General features: G+C 48.6%; 1 protein-coding gene across 2 annotated transcripts in view; it reads right to left on the reverse strand.

The window, feature by feature from the left end:
* Positions 1–12,442, reverse strand: part of BICRA (BRD4 interacting chromatin remodeling complex associated protein) — a 103,621-nt gene that overhangs the window by 8,991 nt on the left and 82,188 nt on the right. For both annotated transcript variants that reach the window (XM_007997367.3, XM_007997366.3), the window contains exon 7: positions 11,812–11,988. In XM_007997367.3, the coding sequence (XP_007995558.2) occupies positions 11,812–11,988 (177 nt within the window). The remainder of the gene's footprint in view (positions 1–11,811; positions 11,989–12,442) is intronic.

Below are 12,442 nucleotides of genomic sequence, written 5' to 3' on the forward strand. Positions count from 1 at the left end.
AGACACTGGGTTCCCCAGCCATCCCCGCCAGAAGCCCCCTTCCTAGCCCACCCCCATCCTAAGAGGGGAGCCCGCCACGGCTGCCCTTCCCTCCCTCGTCTCTCATTCCCCATGGCGCCCCCTCCACCTGCCCCGACCTCTGTCCCCCACCCCAGCTCCTCCACAATTATCTGGCCTCCAATTTCAACCCCCCTTCTGCCCCATTCCCCCAGCCCCTCGCAGTTCCCCGGACAAAGGCGAGCCCTGCAGGGTTGGGGTGGCAGCAGCGGAGGAAGCAGAGGCAGTGGTGGCGGCGGCAGCAGGGGCACCACACCTGCTGCCCAGCAGGAGGCAGGAGGGCCGGGCGGCGAGCACAGCAGCGGGGAAGGAGGGCGGGCAGGGCAGCGTCCCAGCCGCCAGCCCCCACCAGCCCATCCAGCCAAGTCAAGGCAAAGAGATGCCAGCATGATGCTGTGTACCGTGGCTAGGGGCTGACGGCCATGGCATGGGGGCTGCCGAGGACACAGATGGCCACCCAGGGACAGGCCTGGGTTCGCAGCCACATGTGGACCTCTGGATGTGGGCATGGGAAGGCCCAGACGTCTAAGTGTCCTGGGCACCTGCCTTTGTGTGCCTGTGTGGCCATGGCTGCAGGCCTACCTGGGCGCCACGTGAGCTTGCAGGTGCAAGCGTGCGTGTGTGTGCACAACATACCAGACTGTGATGAAGCCTGTGTCTGCAAGCACACGTGATCTGGTGCTAGTTCTGTCACGCGCACACAAGCCACCTCGCCTAAAGCATGTCTCAGACAGAGCGCCTTGCCCCTATGGACCCTCCTCCCAAAGAATCATAACCAGAGCAGCCACTGTGTAATCAGTGGGCACCAGCTGTGTACCCAATGCTGGGCTGGCACCGTGACGCTTGCTGTCACAGAATCTGCATCCTAGTAACAGCTCATGCTGATCTAACACGAATGGCCGGCCTCCTGCATCCATTTGTGCAATCTCTCCCTAGCCCTGAGAGCAGTGGTAACACTGGACCCATTTCACAGATAAGAAACTGAGGCCAAGGCACCAAAACTGGTCCAGACTCTCCAGGTTGGAGAAGGCGGAACTGAGGCCTTTACACTGCTCAGTGACTTCTGAGCCATTTCTCAAAGCTGACTGAGTTCAGGTTTAGACGGCTCAGGAGTTCTGCCCGAGGACAGCCAGTGCCACCACACTCCAGAGCCGGGCCTCTCGGCATGACATCAGATTCACCACCAGCTTTGGCCTCTAAGTCCTAGAGCCCTTCCAGCATCCCTTCCAAGCTGGGCCCTGAGTAACTTCTGACAGTTAAAGAACCAAACCAAACCAATCAATCAATCAATCAATCAGTCATCAATCTAGACACTCGAAAGGTTTGCCACCTCTAAGAAGAGGTAAGAGGCGCAGTCCTTGGCGCTGTGTACGGCTGGTGGGGCTGCCCCCTGGAAGGCAGCTTGGTCTGGGGACTTTGAAAGGGTCACGACTTTGACCTGGAAATCCCCCCTCCAAGAATCTGTGATAAAGAATATTCGGCTGGGCACGGTGGCTCATGCCTGTAATCCCAGCCCTTTGGGAGGCTGAGGTGGGCAGATAACCTGAGGTCAGGAGTTCGAGACAAGCCTGGTCAATATGATGAAACCCCGTCTCCACTAAAAATACAAAAAAAAAAAAAAAATTAGCCGGGCGTGGTGGCATGCACCTGTAATCCCAGCTACTTGGGAGGCTGAGGCTGGAGAATCGCTTGAACCCAGGAGGCGGAGGTTGCAGTAAACCAAGATCGCACCACTACACTCGAGCCTGAGCAACAAGAGTGAAACTCTGTCTCAAAAACAAACAACAGAAAAGAATATTCAAGTACTTGCTCATGGGGATACCCACTGTGGGAGTATTTACAATAGAGGAGAAGGAGAAATGACTCAAATGGCCAATGGCAGGTACATCGCTGAGTCAGAGAAAAAAGAACTTGCCCACTCAACAGGTTCCAAGGGCTCAGGGAGGTGGCCCGCACGCAGCGGCACTCCGATGCCACATGAAATAGGAGAATAATACAACATTACAGGATCCCTGGGTGCCTGGTGAAGTTGGATTACGGACAGTGGATTTGACAACAGTATCATGTCAATGCTGTCTGCTTTATTTCTTTGCAGTATGATGGTTAAGAAAGAGAATGTCGTTGTTCTCAAAGGTTGAAATATTATACTAAAATATGAAGGGGTAGGCTGGCCGTGGTGGCTCACGCCTGTAATCCCAGCACTTTGGGAGGCCAAGGCAGGTGGATCACTTGAGCCCAGTAGTTCAAGACCAGCCTGGTCAACACGGTGAAACCCCATCTGTACTAAAAACACAAAAATTAGCAGGGCATGGTGGTGTGCGCCTGTACTCCCAGCTACTCAGGAGGCTGAGGCAAGAGAATCACTTGAACCCGGGAGGTAGAGGCTACAGTGAGCCGAGACTGCACCACTGCACTCCAGCCTGGGCAACAGAGTGAGACTCAGACTCAAAAATAAATAAATAAATACATAAATAAATAAAATAAAATATTAAGGGGCGAAGGGGTATAATGGTTGCAACTTACTCTCAACTGATTCAGAAAAAAATGTACACAGAATGAGAATGCTAAGGTCAAGGCAAATGCAGCAAAAGGCTGACAATGGGTAGATGTGGGAGGCAGCCACCACCAATCCCCACCTCCTTGTGTTCAGTCCCCTCCCACTGCTGGTCTGTGTGGCCAATAGAATTTGGCAGAAGTGATTACATGACACTTCCAAGATTAGTTATAAAAAGCCTGTGGCTCCCATCCTGAGCATTCTCAGTCTATTTTTATTGGGTCATTCACTTTGCAGGAAGCCAACCGCTTTGTGTCATGTGCTGCCCCTTGGAGAGGCCCACTGAGGGAGCAATTGAGGCCTCCTGCTAATAGCCACACAAGTGAGCGTGGGAGCAGGTTCTCCAGATCAGTGGGACCTTCAGATGACTACCGCCCAACTGACATCGTGACTACAACCTCATGGGAGACACAGAGCTAGAACCTCCTAGCTAAGCTGCTTTCAGATTCCTGATGCTTAGAAACTGTGTGAGACATGTGAACACTTGCTGTTCAAAGCTGGTAAGTTTTGAGGGTAATTTACTGCATAGCAATAGATAACTAATGCATCTAGTTGAGGAGTAAAGAACTACTATGAGCTCTCTGTACTAGTCCTGAAACTTTTTATGTGTTTGAAATCATTTAAACATAAAAAGCTTAAAGATACCAAAAACTTAAAAAGTTTTAATTTCATTCTCATCAAAAGTGCACACACACACAACCCACAAATTAAGTCACATGCCAAATGACTTACTGGGGAAAATACTTGTAAGTCCTAGCACAAAGTTCATCTCTCTCATACATAAAGAGCCTCTAGAAATCACTAAGAATTACAACTGGTGAGAAAAAGGGGCAAAGGATATAATCAGACAGTGCACAGAAAAGGAAAGACAAAAGGCTTGAGTATTTCCAGTATTATCACTTGTAATAAGAAAAATGCACAGCAAAACACACCCCAGGGCACTATTTTTCACCCCAGGGTACCATTTATCACCCATCGCATTAGGAATAAAGCCTGTGTCTAGTAAAGACGCTTGCATATACTACCCTTGGGGGTCTAAACTGGCACAATTTGCTACAACTCCAGAGGAATGCAATTCAGCAGTAGCTATCCATGTTATAAATGCACATTTGCTTTGGTCCAGCAAACAGGCTTCGAGAAAGTAAACAGACCTGCACACATGGGAAATAACAGGTGAACAAGTAGGCCAGGCATGGTGACTCATGCCTGTAATCCCAGCGCTTTGGGAGGCTGAGGCGGGCAGATCACCTGAGGTCAGGAGTTCGAGACCAACCTGGCCAACATGGTGAAACCCTGTCTCTATTAAAAATACAAAAATTAGCTGAGCATGGTGGCATGCGCCTGTAGTCCCAGCTACTAGGGAGGCTGAGGCAGGAGAATTGCTTGAACCTGGGAGGCGGAGGTTGCAGCTAGCCAATATCACACCATTGCACTCCAGCCTGGGCAAAAAGAGCGAAACTGTCTCAAAAGCAAAAGCAAAAACAAAAACAAAACAAGTGAACAAGTTGTTTCCCGCAGCTTTGTGTAGAATGCCAAAATCTGGATGTGGCCTAATATGCATCAATATGGCATTTCCTGGGGAAATGAACTGTATAAAGGAATACTTCAAGACTCTAACAGAAAACAAGCAAACTCTCTGTTGCTGTCACAGTAAGTACATAATGAGCTCCCCTTTGGGTACAAATGGGAGAGAAACGTAAACCATATTTGCACTAGGTTGTATACACACAAAGAACTGGAAACGGATACAAAAATTAGGCCAGGTGGCCAGGTGTGGTGGCTCATGCCTATAATCCCAGTACTTTGGGAGGTCAGGTGGACGGATCACCTCAGGTCAGGAGTTCAAGACCAGCCTGGCCAACACGGCGAAACCCTGTCTCTACTAAAAATGCAGAAATTAGCTGGGCGGCGTGGTGGGTGCCGGTAATCCCAGATACTCCAGAGGCTAAGGCAGGGAGAACTGCTTGAACTTAGGAGGTGGGGGTTGCAGTGAGCAGAGATCTTGCCACTGCACTCCACCCTGGGCGACAGAGTGAGACTCCATCTCAAAAAAAATAAAAATAAATTAGGCCAGGCTCAGTGGCTCATGCCCCTAAACCCAGCACTCTGGGAGGCTAAGGCAGGAGGACTGCTTGAGCCCAGGAGTTCAAGACCAGCCTGGGCAACAGAGCAAGACCTTGTCTCTAAAAAAAAAAAAAGAAAAAAAAGAAAAAATTTTTGATGATTGTACCATGTGAATAAAATGCCTTATTTAAAAAGTGTTTTAAATAAAATTGGGGTCGGGGTGGTTAAACAGAAACTCCATACCAAAATGTTACAATATTTATCTTAGAAAAAACAAAGCTAGGCCTGGCATAGTGGCTCACGTCTGTAATCCCAGCACTTTTGGAGGCCAAGCCGGGTGCATCACTTGAGGTGAGGAGTTCAAGACCAGCCTGGCCAACGTGGTGAAACCTCGTCTCTCTAAAAATAGAAAAATTAGCCAGGCATGGTGGAATGTGCCTGTAATCCAAGTTACTCGGGAGGCTGAGGCAGGAGAATTGCTTCAATCCCAGAGACAGAGGTTGCAGGTTGCAGTGAGCCGAGATCATGCCACTGCACTCCAGCCTGGGCGACAGAGAGAAAAGCTGTCTCAAAAACAAAAAATAAAACAAAACAAAGAAAAAAAAATTTTTTTTTTTTTTTTTTGAGACGGAGTCTCGCTCTGTCACCCAGGTTGGAATGCAGTAGAGCAATCTCAGCTCGCTGCAACCTCCGCTTCCCAGGTTCAAGCAATTCTCCTGCCTCAGCCTTCTGAGTAGCTGGGATTATAGGCGCACACCATCACGCCCAGCTAATTTTTGTATTTTTAGTAGAGATAGGGTTTCACCATGTTGGTCAGGATGCTCTCAATCTCTTGACCTTGTGATCCGTCCAACTTGGCCTCCCAAAGTGCTGGGATTACAGGTGTGAGCCACTGTGCCCGGCCAGAAAATTTTTTTTTTTTACTAACTGCTTCCACACAGTGGTATTATGTGTGACTTATTTTTCTTCTTTGTTCTTTTCTGTATTTTCTACATTCCCTAAATGAGTACAAAATTATTATTATTATTTGGTCTTCAACTGCTGGCCTCAAGTGATCCCCTCATATTAGCCTCCCAAAGCAAAAAAACTACCATATGAGTGGATTGTTCACCAAGAGATTCCCTCCTTCTCCTCCTTCCCTTTCTTTCTTTCTTCACAAATGAAGTCTCGCTATGTTGCCCAGGCTGGCCTCAAACTCCTGGGCTCAAGTGATTCTCCTGCCTCTGCCTCCCTCCTGAGTAGCTGGGACTACAGGCATGAGCCACCGCACCCAGCTTCTAAGAGATTTCATGAACCCCATGTGGAGGCGGCAAGATGCTCAACTTCACACACAATTAGAGAAAAGCACAGGGGGTGTGTCACTTTCTAGCCTGGCAAAGAGCAGGCCAGCTGCTAATCTCGTGTGTCGGTAAAGCTGCAGGACCAAGCGAAGCCATCACTGGCATGAACTTTTTCAAAAAGGTTTAGCACTTTCCATAAAATGGCTGGAAAGCTTATCCTTTGCGTCTAGCAATTCTATTTCTAGAAATTTACCCTACAAGTACTTTCATACCTGTGTGCAAAGCATGGATGCAAGAATTTTTTTTTTTTTTTTTTTTTTTTTTTTGAGGCAGAGTCTCACTCTGCCACCCAGGCTAGAGTGCAGTGGCATGATCTCAGCTCACCACAACCCCCGCTAGACTCACTACAACCTCCACCTCCCAGGTTCAAGCGATTCTCCTACCTCAGCGTCCCAAGTAGCTGGGATTACAGTGCCCACCTTCATGCCTCACTCATTTTTGTATTTTTAGTAGAGATGGGGTTTCACCACTTTGGCCAGGCTGGTCTTGCACTCCTGACCTCAAGTGATTGCCCGACTTGGCCTCCCAAAGTGCTGGGATTACAGGTGTGAGCCACCACGCCAAGAATATCTTATAGGAGTTTCGTTTGTTAACAATGACAAATAAACCACCTGAAGTATTCCTGAAGAAGGGACTGAATAAAGAAATCATGGTATGTCCATATCACAAAACACAATAAAGACATCAAAAGAAAGAGGCAAACTATAGCCCACAAGCTAAGAATAGTTTTTACTTTTTTTTTTTTTTTTTTTTTGAGACGGAGTCTCGCTCTGTCGCCCAGGCTGGAATGCAGTGGCCAGATCTCAGCTCACTGCAAGCTCCACCTCCTGGGTTCACGCCATTCTCCTGCCTCAGCCTCCCAAGTAGCTGGGACTACAGGCGCCCGCCACCTCGCCCGGCTAGTTCTTTGTATTTTTTAGTAGAGATGGGGTTTCACTGTGTTAGCCAGGATGGTTTCCATCTCCTGACCTCGTGATCTGCCCGTCTCGGCCTCCCAAAGTGCTGGGATTACAGGCTTGAGCCACCGCGCCCGGCCCGTTTTTACATTTTTAAACAGTTGAAGAAAAAAAAATCATAAGAATACTATTTTGTGACTTGCAAAAATTACATGAAACTCTAATTTCAGTGTCCTTAAATAAAGTTTTATTGGAACACTCCCGTGCTCATTCATTTGCATACGGTCTGTGGCTGCTTTTGCGCTATAACAACAGAGACCATATGGCCCTCAAAAGCCTGAAACGTTTACTATTGCCTCTTTATAGAAAGCTGCCCGGAAAAATAAACAAATAAATGAATAAAAATCAAATTAAGCAAAAAGAAAGTTTGCCTGGCTTCTTTCCCTTCATAGCTCTTTCAACATGCCCAACTCTGTTCTAAAACATTTTAATGTTAATCTACATCTATTAATTTACAGATATTAGTTTATTTAACCCTCACAGCTGTACGAAGTAGCCGCTGTTCCTATCATTCTCATTCTGCAGGCAAGGACACCATGGTACAACAGAGAGGCAAGCAGCTTGCTGAAGGTCACAGGGCCTGTAAGTGGCCAAGTCCTATTTCCTAACTCCCACATCACAGCAATCCTCCCAGATGGTGGTTTGCAAAAAAAACCCCAAAAATAAAAACACACCCCTACACATAGTAACCATTGATAATGGCTGAAGTCATCTTAGGGGGTTGTGACCAGCACTTAAAAAGAACAGTGGAGGCTGGGTGAGGTAGCTCACGCCTGTAATCTCAGCACTTTGGGAGGCCAAGGTGGGCAGATCACCTGAGGTCAGGAGTTCGAGACCATCCTAGGCAACATGGTGAAACCTCGTCTCAACTAAAAACACAAAAATCAGCTTGGCATGGTGGTGCACTCCTGTAATCCCAGCTACTCGGGAAGCTAAGACGAGAATCGCTTGAACCCCAGAAAAAACAGTGGAAACAGAATAGAAAATATTGATGTATATCACACATTGTAACTTCTGTTTCAGTGATATGTGTATATATACAAATACATATACATAGGCGTGTCCTGAGTGGTGACATAAAATGCAATTCTTGTGCCAGGCATGGTGGCTCACACCTGTAATCCCAGAACTTTGGGAAGCTGTGGTGGGCAGATCACCTGAGGTCAGGAGTTCGAGACCAGCCTGGCCAACATGGAGAAACCCCGTCTCTACTAAAAATACAAATATTAGCTGGATGCGGTGGCACGTGCCTGCAGTCCCAGCTACTCGGGAGGCTGAGGCAGGAGAATCGCTTGAACCCGGGAGGTGAAGGTTGCAGTGAGCTGAGATCGCGCCACTGCACTCCAGCCTGGGTGACAGAGCAAAAAAATAAAATAAAAAAGTAATTCTTATCCTGGGTAGTGGGTCAAGGAAAAAAAAAAAAAAGATTTGAAAGCCAGTGCTCCAAGATATGTTGCTAAATAAGCAAAGCCAGATGCAGAACACAGTCTTTGCATTTCTGTTTGTGTTAACACAAAGGGAAAATGTGCGCACGTGCACACACACATACACACACACACACAGAGGCTGCCAAATCCATCTGGGTCCAGAGAGCAGAGTTCCGAGTGCAGGGGTTGGAGTTCAGACAGTAAGAGAACCACTCCTTTTACTAACAGTAAGAATCATCCAGATTGGGAACTGCTATTCCGTGCATTCCTGCATATACACAGGATAGTGGTTCTCAATCTGGATGATTCTGTCCCCGCCAGGGGACACTTGGCCAATCACCCAGTCACACACCCACCCATGCCATCCATCCGTCCGTCCATTCAGCCATCCATCTGTCCATCCACTTGCCCACTCAACAAACATTCATCGACCACCTTCTGTCATGCTGGCACTGTTGCAGACACAGCTACTGTGGAGAGTCCTACCTTGTGCCTCCCCGCCTCCGCATGTGACTAAGAGTCAGCTCGAGTGCACACCTGACTGTGCGCACTAAGCATCCTTCTCAAAGGTCATCCACGTGGCCAGGCACAGTGGCTTACCCCCGTAATCCCAGCCCTGTGAGAAGCCAAGGTGGGAAGATTACTGAGCCTAGGAGTTCGAAACCAGCCTAGGCAGCATAGTGAGACCCCATATCTCCCCCACAAAATGAAATACAAAAAAAAAAAAAAAAAATTAGCCGTGCGTGGAGGCACGCACCTGTAGTCCCAGCTACTTCAGGGTCTGAGGTGGGAGGATCACTTAAGCATGGGAGGCAGAGGTTGTAGGAGCCAATATTGCACCACCGTACTCCAGCCTGGGCGACAGAGCCAGACCCTGCTTTTAAAAAAATATGTTCAGCTACAGCATAATTACTGCAACTGCTAACGGTAAGTGTCTGTTCACTGAGCACTGGCTCTGTGCAGTGCCATCATGTCAGGTCACTGGCCTTATTCCCATTTTAGATGCAAAAACCATGCCTCAGAGAGTTCCACTAAGCAGACCTGGATTCACACCCAGGTCTGGCTTTCTCAAGACTTCAGGTGTCTCCAGCAGTAAGCCCCCAGGGTTTTAATCCAGGCCCTACCATTTGCGAGCTGGGCAACCTTGGGCAAGCTAATTAATCTCCCTTTGCCTCTGTTTCCTCACCTGCAAAATGAGATGCTACCACCTGCCTGGTGGAGGTTGTGAGGTTTAAATGAGAGACTGCTAGGCCGGGTGCGGTGGCTCACACCTGTCATCCCAGCACTTTGGGAAGCTGAGGCGGGTGGATCACCTGAGGTCAGGAGTTTGAGACCAGCCTGGCCAACATGGCGAAACCCCATCTCTCTACTAAAAATACAAAAATTAGCCAGACATGGTGGCGGGAGCCTGTAATCCTAGCAATTTGGGAGGCTGAGGCAGGTGGTTCACCTGAGATCAGGAGTTTGAGACCAGCTTGGCCAACATGGTGATACCCCATCTCTACTAAAAATATGAAAATTAGCCAAACGTGGTGGCGGGCACCTGTAATCCCAGCTACTCAGGAGGCTGAGGCAGGAGAATCACTTGAACCCAGGAGGTGGAGGTTGCAGCGAGCCGAGATCCTGCCACTGCACTCCAGCCTAGGTGACAGAGTGAGAGTCTGTCTCAAAAAATATATAATAATAATAAAAGCAAACATTTATCAAGTGCTTACTTTGTGCTAACTCATTTACTCCACCTTAGTGCTCCCTCAGCCTACCTAAGCAGCTGCTGATGGAATGAACAATTGGCTGCTAAAGGTGAAATGGTAAGTGGGAGAGCCTGCAAGTGAAATAATGGCTGTTCAAGGTCAAAGCCCATGCTGACTTCTGCCATCCTGCCCTTGTCACTGTCACACTCTCCTCTTCCTACCTATCCACTGGTCCTTTTTGAATGAGTACCCCCTTCACTGCTCTAGAATAAGAGGTTAGCCCTTCCTAACCTGCTATGTGCTTATGACTCATAAGCATACTGCTTATTACTCTTAAGACAAAAGGCTAATTTTCCTAATATGTAAAGAGTTTCTACAAATCTACAACAAAATGACAGTAACCCAGATTTTACAAAGGCAAAGGGGTATGAGTAGTTTCATAAAACAGGAAGTACATATAGCTCTTACTCTTAAGAAAATGTGCCTGAACTCATTCACAATAAAAGAAATGCAAATGAAAACAAAACAAGATACAATTTTTCACCTATCTAGATCGGCCAAGTTCAACATACTGGTGAGGTTGCGGGCGGGGCGGGGAAGGCATAATCACATATTGCTGATAAAGATTAAACTCATTTATACTCCACAGGGGGCGATTTGACAATATCTGTCAGAGATAAAAATGCATATGCCTTTAGAGCCAGCAAATTCCTTGTGAAGAACTTACCCTACAAAACGACATACATACAAAGGCATTCTTTACAGCCTTGTTCATAATAGCTAAAGATCAGAAGTGACCTAAAAACTCAACAATTTAGACTGGCTAAATAAATATCAGTACATGCAAACAGTGGAATACTACGCAGTCATATAAAAGAATGAAGAATGGGAACGGGCACAGTGGCCAACACTTGTAATCCCAGCACTTTGGGAGGCCAAGGCGGACAGATCACTTGAGGTCCGGAGTTCAAGATCAGCCTGGGCAACATGGTGAAACCCCGTCTCTACTAAAAATACAAAAATTAGCCCAGCATGGTGGCAAGCACCTGTAATCCCAGCTACTCAGGAGGCTGAGGCAGGAGAATCATTTGAACATGAGAGGCAGAGGTTGCAGTGAGCCGAGATCACGCCACTGTACTCCAGCCTGGGCGATAGAGTAAGACTCCATCTCATTTTTTTTTTTTTTAAAGAGAGAATGAAGAATGGTCTCCAAGATCAATTTTTAAATAATAAAAAATGCAATACTGCAGGCAGAGGATGCTACCCCTTTTGTAAAAATTGAAGGAAAAGAATCCATATTTGATTGTTTCCCTATCCAGATAACAAATGCAAGAAACCACCCTGGGAAGATGACAGGAGGCTACGGTTCAGGAGAGGGGGGCTCTCCACTATGCATCTTTTTGTACCTTTTTAAATGTGAATTATCTGAATGTATTACTAATTCGAATGTGAAAATTATAATTTTAGGAAAGAAGAGATTTCCTTCCGTGTGTGTCTTGCATTCCTGCAGCGCATGGGCTCCCCCAGGGCCGGCCCTGGTCTCAGGCATCCATGGTCATTGGGAGACACTTGGGAAACACTTTCTGGGGGTGAAGGAGAGCTCTGTGTTCCAAGTCAGCAGGACAGAGACGCAGGCAGGGCGGAGAGCGAGGAGCGGGAGAGCGGGCAGGAGGGGCGAGGCTGGGTCTGTGCTGCGGACACACGCTGCTGGGGTCCCTCTACCTGGGGGGCCGGAGCCGGGGAAGCCTGGCCGTCGGGGGCCTGAGGGCCGAGGCCAGCTCCTTTGGCGACGGGGGTGGCCGGGGCTGGGTCTTGGGCGGGAGGCGGGGCGCTGACTATGACCGAGGCAGGCACGGAGAGGTGGGGGCCCTCTGCAGAGAGGGGCTGCTGGCTCCTCTCCTGCAACGGGCAGCCCGCACAGGGTCAGAAGGCCGCCCCCACGGGCCCTCGACCACCCCACCCGAGACCTCTGCCCCTACTGACGCTCCCAGGGCTCCAGAGAACAGGGTAGTGGGCAGGCCGGCAGGCAGGGTGCCAGGCACAGAGGCCATGGAGGCCAAAACCCAGGCAGCCCGCTCCATTCTGGGCTCCCATTGGCCCCTCTGCCAGCTCCACCTTGCCAATCCTCTCTCCTGGCCCACCTGCCTGTCCGTCTGTCCCTGTCTTGTCCACTTCCTGTCTGAGATCCCTCTCCTTGTCTGTCAGCAGGCCAGCTAGTGCCTGCCTTTCTCTGTCCATCTGCCAGTCCCTCTTCCTGTCTGTCAGCAGATCAGCCAGTGCCTGCCCTTCTCTGTCCGTGCACTAGTCCCTCTCCCTGCCGGTCCCTCTCGTCTCCCTGTCTGTCAGCAGCCCA

Source organism: Chlorocebus sabaeus, chromosome 6 (genome assembly GCF_047675955.1).
Source record: "Chlorocebus sabaeus isolate Y175 chromosome 6, mChlSab1.0.hap1, whole genome shotgun sequence".
Taxonomy (NCBI): domain Eukaryota; kingdom Metazoa; phylum Chordata; class Mammalia; order Primates; family Cercopithecidae; genus Chlorocebus; species Chlorocebus sabaeus.